We start from the raw sequence: 18,844 nt of genomic DNA, 5'->3' as shown, positions 1-18,844 counted from the left end.
TCCACTTAAATCAGTCACAAAACAGATGTAAAGAAAAATAATTATTAATTTCCAAAGTAAGTAATTAAAACATTTAGAAACATGGATTCTAAGTGAATTTGCATGAACAACATGAAGACTTGCTTATCTGTACTTAAATTTGTTTAAATTAACATTTGTAAGCACTGAACCTCTAGGTCATTTTAAACTACAGGTTTGTGGCTCAAGCTCACCAGCCACTCCTTGGAAATCCTGTACAGAATCTCAGAGTTGGAACTGACTTGATGGCACTTAACAACAACAAAAATTGCTTAAAATAGTCTAAGAAAATAGTTCACTTGAAATACATGTTTGTTGTTTGTTAAATGCTGTTGAGTTGGTTCCTTCAGTGTAGGGTTTCCAAGGAGTGAGTTTGAACTGCCGACCTTTTGGTTCAAACTGACCTTGTGGTCCAGTACTTATTCTACAGCACCATACCAGGACTCCAAATACATGTTATTTGCCCATTAATCATATGTAAGACATAAGTTTTTCTGTTCTATGAATTAAAAAGCAGTATTTTCACTTTAATTTTGATTAGATTTATCTACCAACTTCCCTTCCCCCCCGCAAAAAAAGGCAGGGTAGCCACCAGCCCAACTTCCAGTAACAGTCACCCCCACACTGTCTCTGGCGGAGTAGACAGCCAAAGCTTAGGTAGGCAGCGCCGCTGCTCACTTCCTGAACTGGAGCTGAGTTTTTGTGTCCTTGAATAATAGTTGTGTGATAGTATCAAACGCAGGGTGCTCAGAAAGGGATAGATAGTAAGCCATCAAAATAAGGACTAATGCTGCATTTTCTTTGTCCACCATACAGCCATCCAGAGTCATAAAAACATTTCAGTGGCATTCCAAATGTGTATTCTATGTGAGCAAAAAGTCAGAAAACAAAGCTACTATTGAGAAAATGCAGAAAAGGGATGGGAATGAATACTTGCCTTCTGAAAATACTTTTTTTGTTGTTTTATTACTTTGGGACCACTCCAATAACCAAGTAGAATTTTCTGAGACATTTGCCAAATAAAAGAGCTGAGGTTGAGAGCAGGCATGGGATTTTTAGCTCTGTGTGCTTTTCAGAGAGCAGGATAAGGAAAGTTAGCCCAAACTGCAAATATACAGGTTAGGTCTTGGCTCTTACTATGAAATCATGTTGTCACCCCCCACACACACACACACACATTAACATGTTTACTGCCTCTCCCGCATATCCGTATCACCACCTCTTTAAGAAATCAAAGTAGCTGTAAAACAAAGGTATTATTTGAAGTTTTTCTGTATTAGATGAGTACAAAAGTCAGGCAGAAGGGAATGTGGCATCTTTTTGGACTTGGACTCATGCCGTTCCTTAATCCTCTCCTAGTTTTCTTCTTTCTACTTGCTCCTCCCCACCCTCCCACCCTCCATCACTCTAGCACTGTTCCAGCTAGCCCTGAAAGTGAGAATTTGGGGAGATGTCGGAATGGCGAAGAGTAAAGGAACATTCGTTCCATGGTACCCAGATAAATGTCTTGATCTTTGTCTTATTAAAACACATTACCCAAAATAGGAATGAGCTAATGTTCCAAGACCCCACTCACTAACCTCTGACCCAGCCATAGCTGCCACACACATCCTTCACTCTCCTGGGCCAGGTATCTAAACGAGGGTGTCATCTGTGTGACTTGCTATATATAACAAATTTGGTGATCATGACAGGGGAAATTAAGGAACACTGATTTCCTAGCATCTCACTGCATTCCCCCAAAGATTAGCGGTCTGGGTCTTCTTCATTGTTCCATTTCACACTGCCTAGAGCAGCCATTCTTAGTAGAGTCTCTCCCCATTACATGTCAGATTGATGATACTTACAAAGGGTAACTGGGCTTATACAGAATGCCCTTCCACCTGTGACTTTGTCCTTACTTTTAAGAGTGCTGCTATATGCATGACAAGCCTATGCTCAGATTTATAAGAAATTTCCCCATAGACTGTCTTGCAAAGGGAATCCCGGTATGGCAATGCAGGATAATTGCACTGGCCCAAAAGGTTGGTTTGAACCACAAAGTTGGCAGTTCACTCCTTGGAAACCTTGCATAGGGTCACTATGAATCAGAACTGACTCAATAGCACTTAACAGCATTTTCCAAAGTGGTTGTACCATTTGCAGTCCCATAAGCAATGAATGAGAGAGGGTTTCTGTGCTCCACATCCTTGCCAGCATTTGATGTTATTTGTGTTTGGAATTTTAACCATTCTATAATAGGCCACATACCACCCTGAATTCACCTGATCTGGGAAGCTAAGCAAGGTTGGGCCTGGTTATACTTGGATAGGAGACCACCTGGGAATCCCAAGTGTTGCAGGCTTCAGGACTCCTGGTGTGGCACTCTAGGATAAGCACTGGACTTTGAATCACAAGGTCAGCGGTTCAAACCCATCAAACTGCTCCTTGGAAACCCTATATAGGATCACTATGAGTTGGCACTTAACAACAGTAGGTGTGTAGTAGTTTCTCATGGTTTTAATTTGCAATTCTAGGACACTTGACCTCAAGGTTGATTTGAACTGCAGGGTCAGAGGTTCAAATGCACCAGGTGCTCCTCGGAAATCCTGCACAGGGTCGCTATGAGTTGGAACTGCCTCAGTGGCACTTAACAACAACAACAATGACGTGATAGGAGCCCTGGTGGCAGAGTGGGTTATGTACTGAACTTCTAACTACAAGGTCAACAACAGTTCAGGGCCACCTGATGCTTCGCAGGAGAAAGATGAGGCTTTCTGCTCCCATAAAGATTTACAGCCTCAGAAACCCTATGCAGGGAAGCTATGAGTTGTAACTGACATATAACCACCACCAACCAATGACATGATGGTATTGGGCAATTTTTATATGTGATTTACCATTGTGTTGTCTTTGGTAAGGTATCTGTTCAGCTCTTTTTTACTCACTTTTTTAACTGAGTGGGTTTTGTTTTTATTCTTACTTTTGAGTTTTAAGAGTTCTTTATATATTTTGGATCCAATTTACCAGATGAGAATTTTCCAGTTATTTTCTGGCATTATGTGGCCTATCTTTTCATTTAGTAAATAGTCTTTTGTAGGGCAGACATTTAAAAATTTTTATCAAGTTCAACTTTAGTTTTTTTTCTTTCAGCATCCACTTTTTAATAAAATATCGTTACTGTCTTAGTCATCCAGTGCTTCTATAACAAATATCAAAAGTGGATGGCTGTAACGACCAAAAATTTATTTTATTATTTAAACTTTTTATTGTGACTTGATTGAAGGTTTACAGACAAGATAATCACTTTTACATTCAACAAATTACCTACTTTGTTTCAGTAATTGCAACCCCCTCCATGCAACAAGTTATCCCACTTCCTCCCTGTTTTTCCTGTTTCCTTTCCACCCACCTTTCCATCCCTTCTCAGCTTTGTCACTAGGTAAATGTTGCCCTTTTGATTTTGAACTCATAGTGAGCATACCTTACTAGTGTTGTTGTTCCCTCTATATACCTATCTACTGCCTGGCTGAAAATTGGACCATGAAGGTGACTTATTTTCAAGACCCAAATGGTGGTTGAGGGCTGTGCTCTCAGGTTCCTCCAGTCTCTTTCTGACAAGTAAGCCCAGTCTTTTTATTTTTTTATAATTAAATAATTTTGAGTTTTGTTCCACATTTTCTCCCACTCTATCTGGGACCTTCTAATGTGGTCTCTCCCAGAACATTTGGTAGTGGTAGCCAGGAAGCATCTAGTTCTTCTGGTCTCAGAATATGATGGAGACTGATGTTCACATGTTCCATTAGTCCACTGGACAACTTGATTCCACGCCTCTTCAATTCTCATCACCTTCTTTCTTCTGCATGTGGAGAGACAAATAGCTGCACCTTAGATGTCCGCTGATGAGCTTTTAAGATCCCAGGCACTACCCACCCAAGTATCATGTAGAACATTGTGTTGCGAACTGTGTTATGTCAAATGACCATGTTGTCCCCTGAGAATATGGTGCTGAGTACCCAGGCCCAGAAACTCATTGCCTTAAGATACTTGATAATATCTGATAAGTTTTCATTATTTTTCCTGAAGCATGTGCCACCACTTTCATAGCTGTGTTTGCAGGAAGGGTAAATACCCATACAACCAGAAACTTATTTTCTCAGTGTTTAAATGCTCGAAGTTCAAATTCTGAGCATCAGCTTTGGAGAAAGGTCCTTGTCTCCTTTCAGCATCTGTAGGTCCAGTATTCCTTCGCGATCTCCATGTATCTTGGCAGCTATCTTTTCCTGCCTCTAGGAGCTTCAGAATGCAGGGATCCTAGGCCAAAGGATGCTCTCCATTCCCAGCTCTTCTGTCTTGGTGGTAGTAGCTTCCTCTTTCTCTGCTCAAATGTCTTCTTTTTTCTCTATAACATCAAAGGTGTTGCATGTCACCCCCTTGAGAACTGGATCAAGGTAGTGGTGGGATTAACGTCATTGTATCCACCGTTAATCCTCTGATTGGTCACATCATGAAGCATGACTACATCTCACCTGCCAAAGCACTGAAAATCCTGGCCCAGTCAAGTTGACACAAAACCTTAACTTTCACAGGTGTTGTTAAGTGCTATTGAATCAATTCCAACTCATAGTGATCCTGTATGGGGCTTCCAAAGTGCGCCTGGTGGGGTCGAACCACCAGTCTTACAGTTAACAGTCCAGTGCTTATCCTCCAGTACCACACTAGGACTCTTAACTATCAGTTGTTGTTGTTGCTGTTCAGTGCCATAGAGTCGGTTCTGACCCATGGCAACCATGTATAGGACTTCCATGGAGCGACTGTGAGCTTGATTACTAAGGTTTAATTTGCAGCTTTTCATAATTGTCAGCATCACTTATATTCTAGCAGTTGCCCCGTTCCATACTTGAGGAGTAGAGGAACAGCGTATGTATCTGTCCTGAATTGCAAAGCCCCAGTTTTTGTCTCAAGAGCCAGTTAGCACGTTGAAAATTCCATACTATTAGATAAAGTAGGTGGCTATGGAGCATATTTCTACTGAGACGTTACCTAAATTCGACAGCGATAGTTCGCAGTATTTTTTTTGTATGGTGATGTTACTATCTACTGTATTTATCAGTACTAAATAGCAAAACCAGAATATTCATTCCTTTTTAGTAGTAAAATTGGAAAACCAAGAAGCCGATTAAGATGTACCAGTGTCATTGTGGCCAGATGCTCTGGAGAGCTGGGATAAAAACTTGGAATGAATTGCTAGGATAATGTTGCCTGGGTTCCGCTCTCCCCTGCTCTGTAGGACTAGCACACAGCACAAGTCATTCAGCCCATTGAATTCTGCCAGCTTTGGGAAACATCCATGTTTTCTGTTGTGTTTTTTCCCCTTGTTAATTTTCAACACCACCCTACCCATACCCTTCAAGGCAGTTTTCCAGCTGCCCCCTAGGGAGTTGGCTTCTCGGGAGATTTCTTTTGTAGGCTTCCAGCTGGCTTAATTTTCCATATTGCCATGAAGTCTTTCCTCTCTGGCATTTATATAATATCATCCATCATGCATTGCCTTGGGAGTTTTGCTTTGATTTGTTGACTTGTTGTTTTTGGTTGGCACATGCAGGCTGCCTCCTGGTTCGGACATCTATGTGACGGTCTCATCCATTGCCTTAGCAAGATCCCAGCAGTGCCGTAACTCCCCTAGCAACCTGTCTTCATCCAGCGAGCCTGGCTCTGGTGGGGGCACATACAGACAGAAGTCCATGCCAGAAGGGTAGGTATGCAGTGGCCCCATTGTCCTCTGTATTTCATCTACAAGTCAGACATGTAAAACAACTGCCCATTCAGCCAGCCTCAAAGAACTTACAAAAGAACAAACCCGACAGTGTGAGTGCTCCAGACGGAAAAAATGTGTTCATGGGCGATTCAGACCACTTCTGAGGAAGTTTCTCCTTCCCTAGTCTCTGAGCTCTCAATGCAGAGAAACCAAACTGTTTCATCATCCCATACATTCGTCTCATTTCCTAGTACGGATTCTGTCACTTCTTACATCTTCTGCAAAGTGGACTCAGCAGTATGCTTCCTTCCGGTGATGGAGTATGTGTGGCTGTTAAACTAGAGGGAATGCCAGTCACACCCAGAGCTTCAGTGATTTTTTCACACTTCAAAGTCTTCTGTGATTCCAACTGGCCTGGGGCATTCGGAGTGGGGATCTTACTGTTCTTGACTTTTTTTCCATCTTTCTTGAAAACACTAAATGCTCCAAAGTAACTATTCTTTGCCTCTGACAAAATTTGTAAGCGAAGTACTAAATGTGATTTTGTTGTTGGTTAGTGCCGTCAAGTCAGTTCCAATCCACAGTGACAGGTGAGTTTGAACTGCCAACCTTGTGGTTCAAACCAGCCTTTCAGATCAGTGCTTTATCCCTCCATGATTTCAGAGGCCACTAAAGGGAGTGTAGGTAGCGTAGTGGTTACGAATTGGGCTGTGAACCGCAATGTCAGCAGTTCGAAACTACCAGCTCTTCTGTGGGAGAAAGAGGAGGCTTTCTGCTCCCGTAAAGATTTGCAGCCTCGGAAACCCTGTTCAGGGTCATTGTGGGTCGGCATCAACTCCATGGCACATAACCACCACCAAAGGGAGTGCAGTGGATCCATATGATAGGCACTGGACTGTGAACCCACTAGCTGCCTCAGGAGAAAGATGAGACTTTCTGCTCCCACCAAGTTTTAAAGCCTTAGAAACCCTACTCAGAGTCGCTGAGAGTCAGAACTGACTCAATGCTACCTAACAAAAACAACAAGAAAAGGAAAAAGAAATTGAAATGTCTGAAGCTGCAAAGTAATTAGGCATTAAACAATACAGAGCCAGCACTCAGCTACCTATGCCCAGAGGACAAGCAAAAGGCTCATCTCAGGTTTCATGCTGGGATTTCCCTCTCAGGAGCTTGACTAAGAAAATCCAGGGTTAGATGTTTATAAAAACGACATTTCTCATCTTTCTCCAAATATACCTTTAAAATACGGATGCATGATATGGTCACTTTGTTGTGGAACCACTGAATACCCTGATAATGAGTTTATTTTGTTCTATAGTATTCTGTTGGTATTAGGAGCTAACTAGTGCTAATGAGTCAGGCTGCTATCTTCAAGGTCAGCAGTTGGAAACGGCCAGCCGTTCCACAGGAGAAAGATGAGATTGTCTATTTCCGAAAAGATTTACAGCCTTGGAAACCCTATCTAGGATCGCAGTGAGTCGGAACCGACTCCACGACACATAACCACCTACTAACCACTGTTGGTATTTGCAGCTATTAAATTTTATTTTTGTTGTTTTGCTAAATGTTTATGTTTATGTTAGCAGAGAGTAGGTAATGAAACCACTGTAACATATGCTTTTCCCCACCATGCTGCCTCCCCCAGGATTCTCTCGGTAGTCTATCTAGAATGTACATTTCTTACTTGAATTAATTCAGTGACATTTGGTGGGGAGGGATCAACTCTCATTCACAAGTCCCTGTAAATAAAAGGTTTTGAAACATATCACTAAACCACGTTACAAGCCCAACTAATTAGGTCATATTTTAATTCCAAAAAAACAGACTTACTGCCATCGAGTCAGTTCTAACTCATAACAACCCTGTATAGGGTTTCCCAGGCTGCAAATCCATACAGGAGCAAACAACTTAATCTTGCTTCGGCAAAGCCGCTGGTGGACTTGAACTGCCAATCTTGCCAGTACTTACCCTGCGGCGCCAAAAAGTATGGCCTAGTTTGACATTAAAAATAAGAATTCATGGCATTTGAAGTGTTAATGTTAGTACAACAGTGAAATAAAACAGAGCTGGAAAGCTCTGTCTCCTGTCTGAGATATACTTAGACTGTACACCTAAAATCTAAGCGGAAACATTGATGTTTGGGTGAATATTAATGTAGAAGCACATTAATGGGTTCCAGTGGCCATACTTTAGTACTGAATAACTAAACCTACAATATGCCTCATTATCCCACAGGTTACCCAATGGGTCTTTGCCATATTGTGTAACTTTTTTTTTTTTTTTTGCCCTTGAGTGATATTTTCCAAGATGATGATGATAAAGTCTTGTCCACTCTATCCCAAGCTGCTTTTGTCTGCATCAGCAATCTAAGATTGCTAACCACTGGCTAATTGCCACGTGGTGCTTTTAAGGGCCTGGGTTGGTTCTAAAGTTACCCTTACCCAGGGAAAAATGAGTATATCTGCTCTACAATTGACCCAGAAAAAATAACGCAGTGCCAGTTGACAGTGAGGTAGGCAGGTATGTGTTGTTGTTAAGTACTATCGAGTTGGTTCCGACTGCCAGCAACTTGTATCGGGTTTCAGAGTTGCAGCTGGTGGGTTTGAATTGCCAGCCTTGTGGTTAGCAGTGCAGTGCTGAACCCACAGTGTCATACCAGAAGTCTGCAGTCTGCTGCAAACTTACTCATGTGAAGCTCAACAGCATGACCTCATAACCGTAGGTCAGTTACACAGGTTTTGCCCAGAAATGTAATAGGCTGCTTAGTTTTCCTCCTTCCTCATGGACTCAATGTCTGCACGTCTGTCATATGTGTCTGCCCACTTCCTGGTGTGGGGACACTGAGCCTTTGCAAACTAGTTAAAAGGAGGGATTTAATAGGGTGATTGAGACCTGCTCTACTCAAGGGAGAGAGAAAAAAACACCTGCTCATGGTGATGTGAGAGGTACTAAAAAAGCACTAGCTGTTTACCAGGCAGAGGATCTGTTCCTTCCTTGGAGATTTCTTTTGGGGTCATACACTTGGAGGAACTTTGACAAGGTGGAGTGTGTCCATAGGGGAGGGACTATAAATGAAGAGTTTAGAGACTATGGTGTGAGACCATACCGAGGATGTCTAACCTGAAGACGAGAATGGGAGAGGGTAAGGAGACACTGACAGCTGTCTGCCTGCACAGAGGAATGCACACCAAGATGAAGGATTACATTTGTCTGTGACAACAGCTAAGACTGATAAATGAGAGTTACAGAGAAGATTCCAGCCCATTATGAGGAAGGTACTTCAGAGCTGTCAGCCCACTCTGGAGGGGAATGAACTACCTCACAAGCCATGAGTTCTTGGTTACTGGACATAATCAAGCAGAGACTAAGTAAAGATGCTGTAAACCTATTTCAGATGTTAGTCAAATGATTGCTTAAAAACCCCTTCCAATCTGAACTGTGATTCAGGCTAAGTGCTCCTCAAAAAACAGCACAGTGAAATCTTCGAAAGGAAGAACTAATTTTTGTGAGCTTCCCAGGGCAGTACTTACAGATAGCCCTACATCATTTACTTAAAAATAGCAGACAAATGTTCACCCTCAAATTCTGAGGTTTAAAAGGTATCTTTAGTTTCTATGAACTGTTTACTACCAAAAAGGAAAAGCAAGGTTTGAATTCATTACCAACTTTCATCTCTATGCTTTTAAAAAAAATTTTAATTTGAGGCTAAAAAAGAGGGGTAGCCATAAACTAGAATTGACTCATAGGGCCATTTTGAGGGTATTCACTGCACCTGGGGAGGAGATGGCAAAAAGCATAATTTATTATTATCATTTTTCTGTTTGTTTTTTTTAACCACTCCTCCCTTTTTGTTACAAAACTTCTACCTTTACAGTTATTATTATTATTTAATGAACATTTATTTATACTGAAAATTTTGTTAATCAACTCTGGGTTTTTTTCTAATAATGGTTAAATCTATATAGACAGTAACTTTGTTGAGTGAGTCTCACACTTGTTTATATAAATGAATATTGTTGTTGTTATTAGGTGCCATCGAGCCATCGAGTCGGTACCGACTCATAGCAACCTTATGCACAGCAGAACGAAACACTGCCCAATCCTGGGCCAACCTCACTACTGTTGCCACGCTTGAGTTCTTTGATGCTGTCACTTGGCCAGTCCATCTCATTGGGGGTCTTTCTCTTTTTCTCTGACCCTCCACCTTACAAAACATGATATCGTTCTCCAGCAAGTGGTCCCTCCTGACAATATGTTCGAAGTATGAGAGACGAAGTTTGGCCATCCTGGCCTCCAAGGAGCACTCTGGCTGCACTTCTTCAAACACAGATCTGTTGGTTCTTTTGACAGCTCATGCACTTTCAATATTCTCCTCCAACACCATAATTCAAAAGCATCAATTCTTCTACGGTCTTCCTTATTCACTGTCCAGCTTTTGCATGCATATGAGGTTATTGAAAATATCATGGCTTGGGTCAGGCGCACCTTAGTCCTCAAGCTGACATCTTTGCTCTTCAACACTTTAAAAAGGTCTTGTGCAGCAGATTTGCCTAATGCAATATGTCATTTGATTTCTTGACTGCTGCTTCCGTGAATGTTGATAGTAGATACAAGAAGAATGAAGTCCTTCACAGCTTCAGTCTTTTCTCCATTGATAAGAATGTTGTTTATTGGTCCAGTGGTGAAGATTTTTGTTTTCTTTACATTGAGATGTAATCCATACTGAAGGCTGTGCTCATTGATCCTCATCAGTAAATGTTTTAAGTCCCCTTCACTTTCAGCAAGCAAGGTTGTATCATCTGCATATAGCAGGTTGTTAATGAGTCTTCCTCCAATCTTGATGCCATGTTTTTCTTCATATAACCCAGCTTCTTGGATTACTTGCTCAGCATACAGGTTGAATAAGTATAGTGAAAGAATACAGCCTTGTCGCACACCTTTTTTTAATTTTAAACCATTCCATGTTCCCATGTTCTGTTCGAACAACTGCCTCTTGGTCCATGTACAAATTCCTCATGAGCACAATTAAATGTTCCAGAATACTCATACTTTGCAGTGTTGTCCATAGCTTGTCATGATCCACACAATCAAAAGCCTTTGCATAGTCAATAAAGCACAAGTAAGCATCTTTCTGATAATTCTCTGCTTATTTGTGAGAAATAGAGGGGATTGCTGTGATAGGAGTTTTATTATAATAATATTTTATAGGATTATCTAGTTGGCAAATGCTTTTATATAGGTGATTTCCTTGGGTCTGTGCCATGGAGTTTTGCTATTTTAAAGAAAAAGAAACAGAGGCAATAAATTTGGTGACTTTGCTGAGTCCCTTTGGATGGTGAAGTTGGAATTTGGCTGTAGATCTTCCTGCTCCTAACCCCCATGTTCTTTCTAGTACACCGTCTGCTGGTCTTCCCATGTTTATCTATTGCTAGCAAGTAAGATTGGCGTCCTGGTGTGGTGCTGTGGGATAATGTACTGGACTGCAAGATCAGTGGTTCAAATTCACCAGTCACTCCTTAGAAACCCTATACAGGGACGCTATAGTTGAAATCGACTCGATGGCACTTAACAGCAACAACAATGACAGCAAGTAAGATACCTACCACATGCATCCATTAGCTCAGGTCCTACTCCATCATTTACTGTGGAGGTTACTCATAATTTCCTTAGTAAACACACATATATTTGTGAGTTTTCACATGAGTATTTGGGTTTCACACGCTGATATTGCTAATGAAGTCACATGCTAAAGTTGAGTTCATATTAGCGTTCTACACAGGGAAAAAATAAAATTGGTTCATTAAGTAAGTCAGTGTTCTTCCCAGAAGTAAGTAGACATTTATTTGCCTTCATCTATGCTAGTTTGAGTCCTGATGTGGTGCTGTGGGTTAATGTATCAGACTGCAAAGTCATTTGAACTGCAAGGTTGACGGTTCAAGGTTACCAGCTGCTCCTTGGAAACCCTATACAGGGTAGCTATGGGTCGGAATCAACTTGATGGCACTTAACAACAACATGCTAGTTTACCTTTGCTCTCAAATTGCCCTTTCCAAAGACAATTTGAAATTTGTTTTGAAAGTATCTCACCATAATATAAATAACAGTCTTTATATTTCAGACTATAGAGAAAGTGCTCATAAAATACATATTCCAAGAACGAATGACTTAACAATGTAATAAATTACTGTGCTAAGAAAAACAAACCCCCAACATGTACCTTTTGGAAAATACATATGGAGCATTGAGTTTGTAAAATGTTTTTCTTTGGCTACAAATGACAATTTGAACTTCGTTCTATAAGGTCCCAAAGATTTTGATGCCTCACTGTACATACCTTAGGTTAGTTCAGTTCTAATGACTCTTACCCTTTTCCCAAGTTAACGTCTGTTGTCTGTATACCTTTATAAACCAATAGAGCAGTATATATGGACCAAAGCATATGTGTTATTTTGCCCATGCACACATACACATGGACATATATACAAGTACATACATACATATAAGCAAATACTCCTAAATACCTAAGGGGAGAATTTAGTCCACTGCCTCCAGGACTACCTGCCTGCGTGGAGGGGGTCTCTGAAATCTTTGCCTTTATTGTGGGGCCCACCACAGGTTTGGAATGAACCGCAGATCACCAGCTTCCATGGACAGGCAGAAGACCCAGTCCGATATTGGTGGCAGCGGAAACTCCACACCCAGCTGGCAGAGGAGCGAGGAGAGCATTGTCGACCAGATGGGTAAGTGACTTCTGCAAAGAGCAAGTGGCTTTTACCACAAGGTCACTTTAGCCACCTCTTGAAGCATTCTTTTGTACATTCGAGCCCTAGTTAATCAAGATGAAATAGAATGAAGTCTCTGTTAGATTATGTATAAGTGAAAACAACAAAGAAGCTCTGAGTCAGAGAATCCAAAGTGACAGCTCCGAGACTAAAAGCCGGACTACCAGATGTGCCCTAAACACCTCCCTACCCCTTGTTTGTTTGTTTTCTTAATTAGTTTACATTAATGTCTACTGGTAGTCTTAATGTTGAGCTAAAGCAAAAGAAAAACTGTACAAAATGAAAAAAAAATACAATTAATTTTTTTTTAATAGTCACATCCGTTGCTTGGTTAGCATCTCTTTCCTCCATTGTGTGCCCTGCACCCCCTCGCCCCCTCTGTGCACTCTCCTATTAAGCTGTCAGCTAAAGAAACGGCTAAGCAGCGTGTAACAGCTGGATGGAACAAATCTGCATTAGTGCGCCCTCCTTTGGGTTTCTGACTTCTGGTGCTTCCTCTCTCTATGGGGCTGTGCTACCATGACACCACAACACTAGCTGGCTTAATGACATTGTGTTATGGAACAGTAGCATCAGGGATTGTGGTATTAACACAGTGGATCAGGAACTTGAATCTGGGCCTTCTGCTGCTTTCCTTTCTCTTATCTCTATTAATAGTACCATCATGGAGAATTTTTTTTTTTTTTTTTAAGTAAATTAAAAAATTTTAAAAAGGATAAACTTTGAGGGCAGAGACCCATCTTTGTATCCTCTGCAAACCTGTGGATTTGGCCTGTGTGAATGTTATGCCATGTAAACACTCTTAACCATGCATGTAGGAAGGAGTGGTCATGGGCATGAGCTGATGGAGAAAGGCAGAAGTCAGGCTCTAAAGCTATGCTCAGCTCCAGTAACTTCCCTGCAATGTGCCTTGTGACTGAAGCCATCTGTCGTCCCCACTCTCCTCCCACCCACCCACAACACAGAAAACCTGAGAGTATGCGGATCTGCTGTTCTGCTCTTGACAGAATGTTTTTAATCCCATATGTTTTGATACCGTTGAGATGGTAACGCCACATGTAGAAAGGATCCCTTGTTCAGCATGACTTTCGCAGCTTTTTTTGGCTTCCAGGGCAGACTTGGAACAAAGCTGCCAGCAAACCCTTTGTACACCGTACAGTGTCATACTTGGCATGTACATGAAGTCATAAGAGGCATGAAAATGCATCTTGGGATTGGAAATGGTAATTATGAGGCTCATCCTAGATCCATGCTCATTCTTCCACACAAAACTCCCTCTTGTCTTTTTTCCCTTGTATCCATTTTAGTTTAGTGACCTCCCCACTCTTAATAGATAAGATTCTCACGCTAATATATCTGTTCATCCTTTTAGTCAAATATACCTGTCTGGTTTTTTGCCTCTAAATAAGATGCCCCTTATTGAAAGTCTGCCAGAGAAGCTTCTCCCCGCAGCTTGTAAGTGATGGCCTATCTCCATTCAAAAGTCTAAGGCTTAGACTGTGTTAAAATAACATAAATGTTTATAGTATTTGATATCCCAGTATTGCAAGAGAACAAGCCAGATGCCCCCACTGGACACATCAAATGAAATCGGGCTTAGTCTATATAAAACATACTAAAGAGAATCCAAGAAAATTGTCTGCTAAGTTTTCATTACTCAATATATTATATTGAGTGTGTAAAGGACTGACCTTCTTGTAATTAATTTGTAAGAACAAAATTCTCTAATGACTTTGCAGTTCATCAACTGAGAATGATGAAAGATGCTTCTTTGTTAGCTGGACCTCCCTCTCTCTACATCAATGTGTTTTAAACCGGTCCCCCACTGACAGTGGAGTTAAGGAGTTTATCTCACTTTGATTGGCTCACACATCTCATTGGATGTTTGTTTTTCTGCCTCTCTGCTGTTGGAACTGGCTGAGAGTCAAAGAGTGTGTTGCCCAGTCCTTTACATGTTAGGAAATATATTATGGATGTCCAGAATTGTCAGCCCTAGGTGTGATAAAGAGGATCAATCGCTTGTCTTTCACCTTTGGAACCCCATCTTAATGCCAGCTTGGAGTCCCAAAGGAAGCAATTGTTTTAAGTAAACTAGTTGCTGTGTGTCTTTTCTGTTGTGCTTAGCTTACAGTTATAGAGGACCTCAGGATTTCAATTCTTTTGTCCTCGAGCAGCATGAATATACAGGTAAAATATTTCCAAAGTGTCATGGTAAGTAACACGTGATTGCATCCATACCTGTCTAGGTAATGTAGACAAAGCTAGGTTAGCCAAACTTTGCAATGACTGAATTTCCTAAGTTTAACCCATGTATTCTAAACTTCCCCCCCGGCCCCCAAACCAAAACTTGATTCCAAACTCTGCCGCATTATTCATGTAGTTTGGTGGTACTTGGCTATGTGAATGTGTATGACGTGACGCATTGTCACCAGCTGCAAGCTTCATCCATCAACCACCTAGTTTCTGACATGCTGGCTATTGTGTCAACCTCCAACAAGCTTATTGCTGAAACTCAAAGTTTGCTGGTCAGTGAACTGAAAGATTCAATGGCAAGCCATCTTCATTTGTCAACGTGTGCTCTTGTACTGTTGGTGCCTTTACCATAATGTGCTATGCTGTATTCCAGAGCCAACATGCCACCTCCCAGCAGTATCAAAGGTTCTGCCAGCTTTCCGAGAGAGCCCTAGCGGGAGATTGATGCGGCAAGATCCAGTGGTTCATCTGTCTCCAAACAAGCAAGGGCACGTAAGTTAACTGAAAACAATACCAATAGCTTCTCAGCACCGTGCCTTCCTTACTGCAATATGGAGACAGTATAAGTCCATGCTACTGTTTCCTCAACATGGTCAAAGAGGATGACATCAGCCCAAGGTTCAGCATTTGCTGGACACTTGTAATTTCTTATTGGTATGTACCTACCACCTCCACATATCTGGGTGATCTGGATGGGAAACTATCTGATCCAATCACAGGCAATACTAAAATGTTAGGAATACAAGCATGAGCTCTGGAGTATCAGTAAAGGGGATAGCTCCCCCGAAACTCCCATCTACAACTTCTCTTATCTTCCATAGTGACATGCCTTTTTTTTTTTTTTTTTAATTTAAAATATGGGTTTGTTTTTTAAAACTTTTTTTTTACAGACATCTTTAGTTTGCATTCAGCAAATTACACACTTTGCTTCATCTCAATGATTGCAATCCCCTCCATGTAACAACAGTTATCCTACTTCCTCCCTGTGGTTTCTATTTGCATTCCTCCAGCTTTCCTATCCTGTTTCAGCTCTGTCCTTAGGTAAATGTTGCTTCTTTGATCTTGAATGGTTGACCATTCCTTGGTGATTGGGCGACCTGAAGGGTAGTCAAGGGCCATATCCTCAGGTCCCCCCAGTCTCTTTCTGACAAGTAAACCTAGTTTTCTTTTTTTTTTATAATTTTGAACTTATTCCCAAATTTTATCCCACTCTATCTGGGACTTCTAATATGATCCCTTTCAGAGCAGTTGGTAGTGGCACTTACAGGTAGAATGGAAATATGAGCTTATCGATTTTCTTTCTAATATAGCTTCCTTAGTCTGCCTCTTCCTTGAATTGTATATGCATATTCACGTCCTTTGATAGGATGAGGGAATAGCATATAAGATGCTCAGAAAAGCTTTAATGGGGAGGGTCAACCTAAGTTTTGCTTCAACACTTTGCCATCGAGTCAGTTCTGGCCGTAACGACCTGTAGGATGAAGCAGAAGGTGTGTTGCAGCATTTCCCAGACTGTGATCATCATGAAAGCAGACTGCATCATCCTTCTCCCATGAAGTAGCCAGTGGGTTTGAACTGTCAACTTTTCCGTAAACAACAGAGTGCTTGAACTACTGTACCACCAGGGCTCCTCCAGTTTTGCTCTAGAGTAATTAATATTGAAGCTAAAAAAAATAAAAGCAAGAATACCCAGATATATTGCCAAATCCTGCACTAGGCTCTGTGTAGAAGGACTTACTGTGGAAATGTGATATCACATAAAAACAAGTTACAGACTTGGGAGATTAGTAAGCAGTCTGTGGGTCCCCCCTCCCTGCTGTGTATTCCCCAGCCTCTTATTTAATCTTATCATGTATGTTTCATGTAAAACTCATACAAGATTTGAAAACATAGGAGCCCTAGAACACTCAAAAACCACTTTCTTTCATGAACAATTCTTATGTGTCACCCCACCTACTATAAACTTCAGGGAGCACAGGCACTCCTTGGAGATTCTGCAGGTTTGGCCGTAGACTACCTCAATAAAGCCAGTATCCCAGTCCAGCCAGTCATGTGGATTTTTCCATTTCCCATTATAGGTAAAAGCTATGTTTACACTATACACGTGCAGTAATGTTAGGGAATCTTGGAAATGCTGAAGTGAGCACAGGCTGTTGGAAGAATGGTGCTAGTAGACTTGTTCCATGCAAGGTTGCTGCAAACCATCAATATGTTGTTTTCTTAAAAAAGGCAGTTATCTGTATTAAAACAAGGTATGTCTGTACAAACTAATTTTAATAAGAAACTAAGAAAGAAAGATAGAACTACAGATAATCTTATGATAAAAAACTATATAAAAGCCTATGGTGTATTGAAAAAAAAAGCCTGTGGTTCATTAAAAAAAGCCTAAGGATCTGTAGTTTTTTTGTTCTGTTTTGATATTCCCAGTATTCTTGCTCTGACTTCATATCCCCCTGAGCAGGATGTTATTGTTGTTGTTGTTGTTAGGTGTCGTTGAGACAGTTCTGACTCATAGCACCTCCGTGCAAAACACTGCCCACTCTGTCTCATCTTCACAATTGTTTCACTTGAGTCCATTGCTGCTGCCACTGTGCCAGTCCATCTCCTTGAGCGTCTTCCTCTTTTTCACTGACCTGCCACTTTACCAAGCATGATGTCCTTCACTAGGGACTGGTCCCTCCTATTAATATCCGAAGAATAAGAGAAGTCTCACATTCCTGGCTTCTAAGGAGCATTCTGGCTTCTTAAAAAATAAGATTTGTTTGTTATTCTGGTAGTCCATCTTACTTTCAATATTCTTCGCCAACACAGTAATATGAATACATTGATTATTACATGGTCTTCCTTAGTCATTGTCCAACTTTTATATCCATATAAGGCTTTTGAAAATACCATGGCTTGAGTAAGGTGTTCCTTAGTCTTCAAACTGATTATCTGTACTCTTGAACAATTTAAAGAGATCTTGTGCTCTTCTCCTATGATAGTCCTGGACTGTAAGATTAACTACTCCCCCCTTTTTGTAATAAAACTTCTACCTTTACAGTTGTGACAGTCACAATTAGTCATGATAACAGTTACTTACTGTTGAATCATAAGAATCTTATCCCCATCTCCTTTCAACAGGTCCGTCTAAACAAGATGAAAACTATTCAGTGGGGATTCTACCTTCCCCCACACACTCTGAAACTAAACTCCCTCCTGAAAACTTGTAAGCCAGTCACTTTATGACTTTATAGCACCCCCTATTTTATGTAGCCAATGCCTATGTTGCCCATCCCTATTAACCCTGTATACAGAGGACATAGGATTGATACTTGATGTGAAGACTCCTTCCCTCTCTGTTGGTATTTGGAGTTTTACTACCTCCATGAATGTAGGTCATGTTCATCAAAATTTAACAATTTATCTTTGTTTCCTTTATCGAAAATAGTTTTCTCTAATATCTTCCTTTAGTTGAGCTCTAATTATCAAGCCATCGAGGCTAGGTCAAATGGATACTGTCTGCAAGTTTGGGTGTTCTTGTACATCTTCCCTCACTTCATATCAGCTGGATGCTTCACTCTCAACTCTAGCCCTCTGTGGCTTTATCCTTGTCCATGGGCTCAGGTGTCCCCAGGTCTCACCACACTTTTTGACCAACCAGCCCTTCCTCTTCTCTCTCTCATCTTGAGGTTGACAGTAGTCTAGAATGTGGTCAAACTAATCCTTTACTCCTCTTCCAGTAGACCAGCGTGGTGACCAGCAAGCTTACATGCCTGCTCATGTGTTCCCTTTGAGTTTCAGTCTTGGGGGGAGGTTTGTCCTGAAGTGACTTGATTGCTTGCCTTGATGGCTCCCCTGCAAACAACTTGCATGTACTTGAAGTAGCCAGTCAGACTGTCATCCTTCCATCTTCTTTTGATGCTTTCTGCATCATTCAGTATTTTACCCATAGAATCCTTCAATACCACAGGTCGAGGCTTGAATTTTTTCTTTGATCAGCTTGAGAAATGCTGAGTGTATTCTCTTTTGGTTTCCTAACTCCAGGTCTTTGCACATTTCATTATATATATAT

The 18,844-nt window shown here is 41.1% G+C and overlaps 1 protein-coding gene across 4 annotated transcripts in view; it reads left to right on the top strand.

Annotated features, from left to right (window-relative positions):
- SIPA1L1 (signal-induced proliferation-associated 1 like 1) overlaps positions 1–18,844 on the top strand; it is a 193,665-nt gene that overhangs the window by 132,164 nt on the left and 42,657 nt on the right. For 2 of the 4 annotated variants that reach the window (XM_006865563.1, XM_006865564.1), the window contains exons 10-13: positions 5,603–5,752; positions 12,371–12,495; positions 14,662–14,724; positions 15,164–15,282. In XM_006865563.1, coding sequence (XP_006865625.1) covers positions 5,603–5,752; positions 12,371–12,495; positions 14,662–14,724; positions 15,164–15,282 — 457 coding nt within the window. The remainder of the gene's footprint in view (positions 1–5,602; positions 5,753–12,370; positions 12,496–14,661; positions 14,725–15,163; positions 15,283–18,844) is intronic. The other 2 variants (XM_006865565.1, XM_006865566.1) reach the window with 1 other exon arrangement.

Source organism: Chrysochloris asiatica, unplaced genomic scaffold, assembly GCF_000296735.1.
Source record: "Chrysochloris asiatica unplaced genomic scaffold, ChrAsi1.0 scaffold00079, whole genome shotgun sequence".
NCBI classification, from domain to species: domain Eukaryota; kingdom Metazoa; phylum Chordata; class Mammalia; order Afrosoricida; family Chrysochloridae; genus Chrysochloris; species Chrysochloris asiatica.
This window is presented reverse-complemented; position numbering and strand designations above follow the sequence as displayed.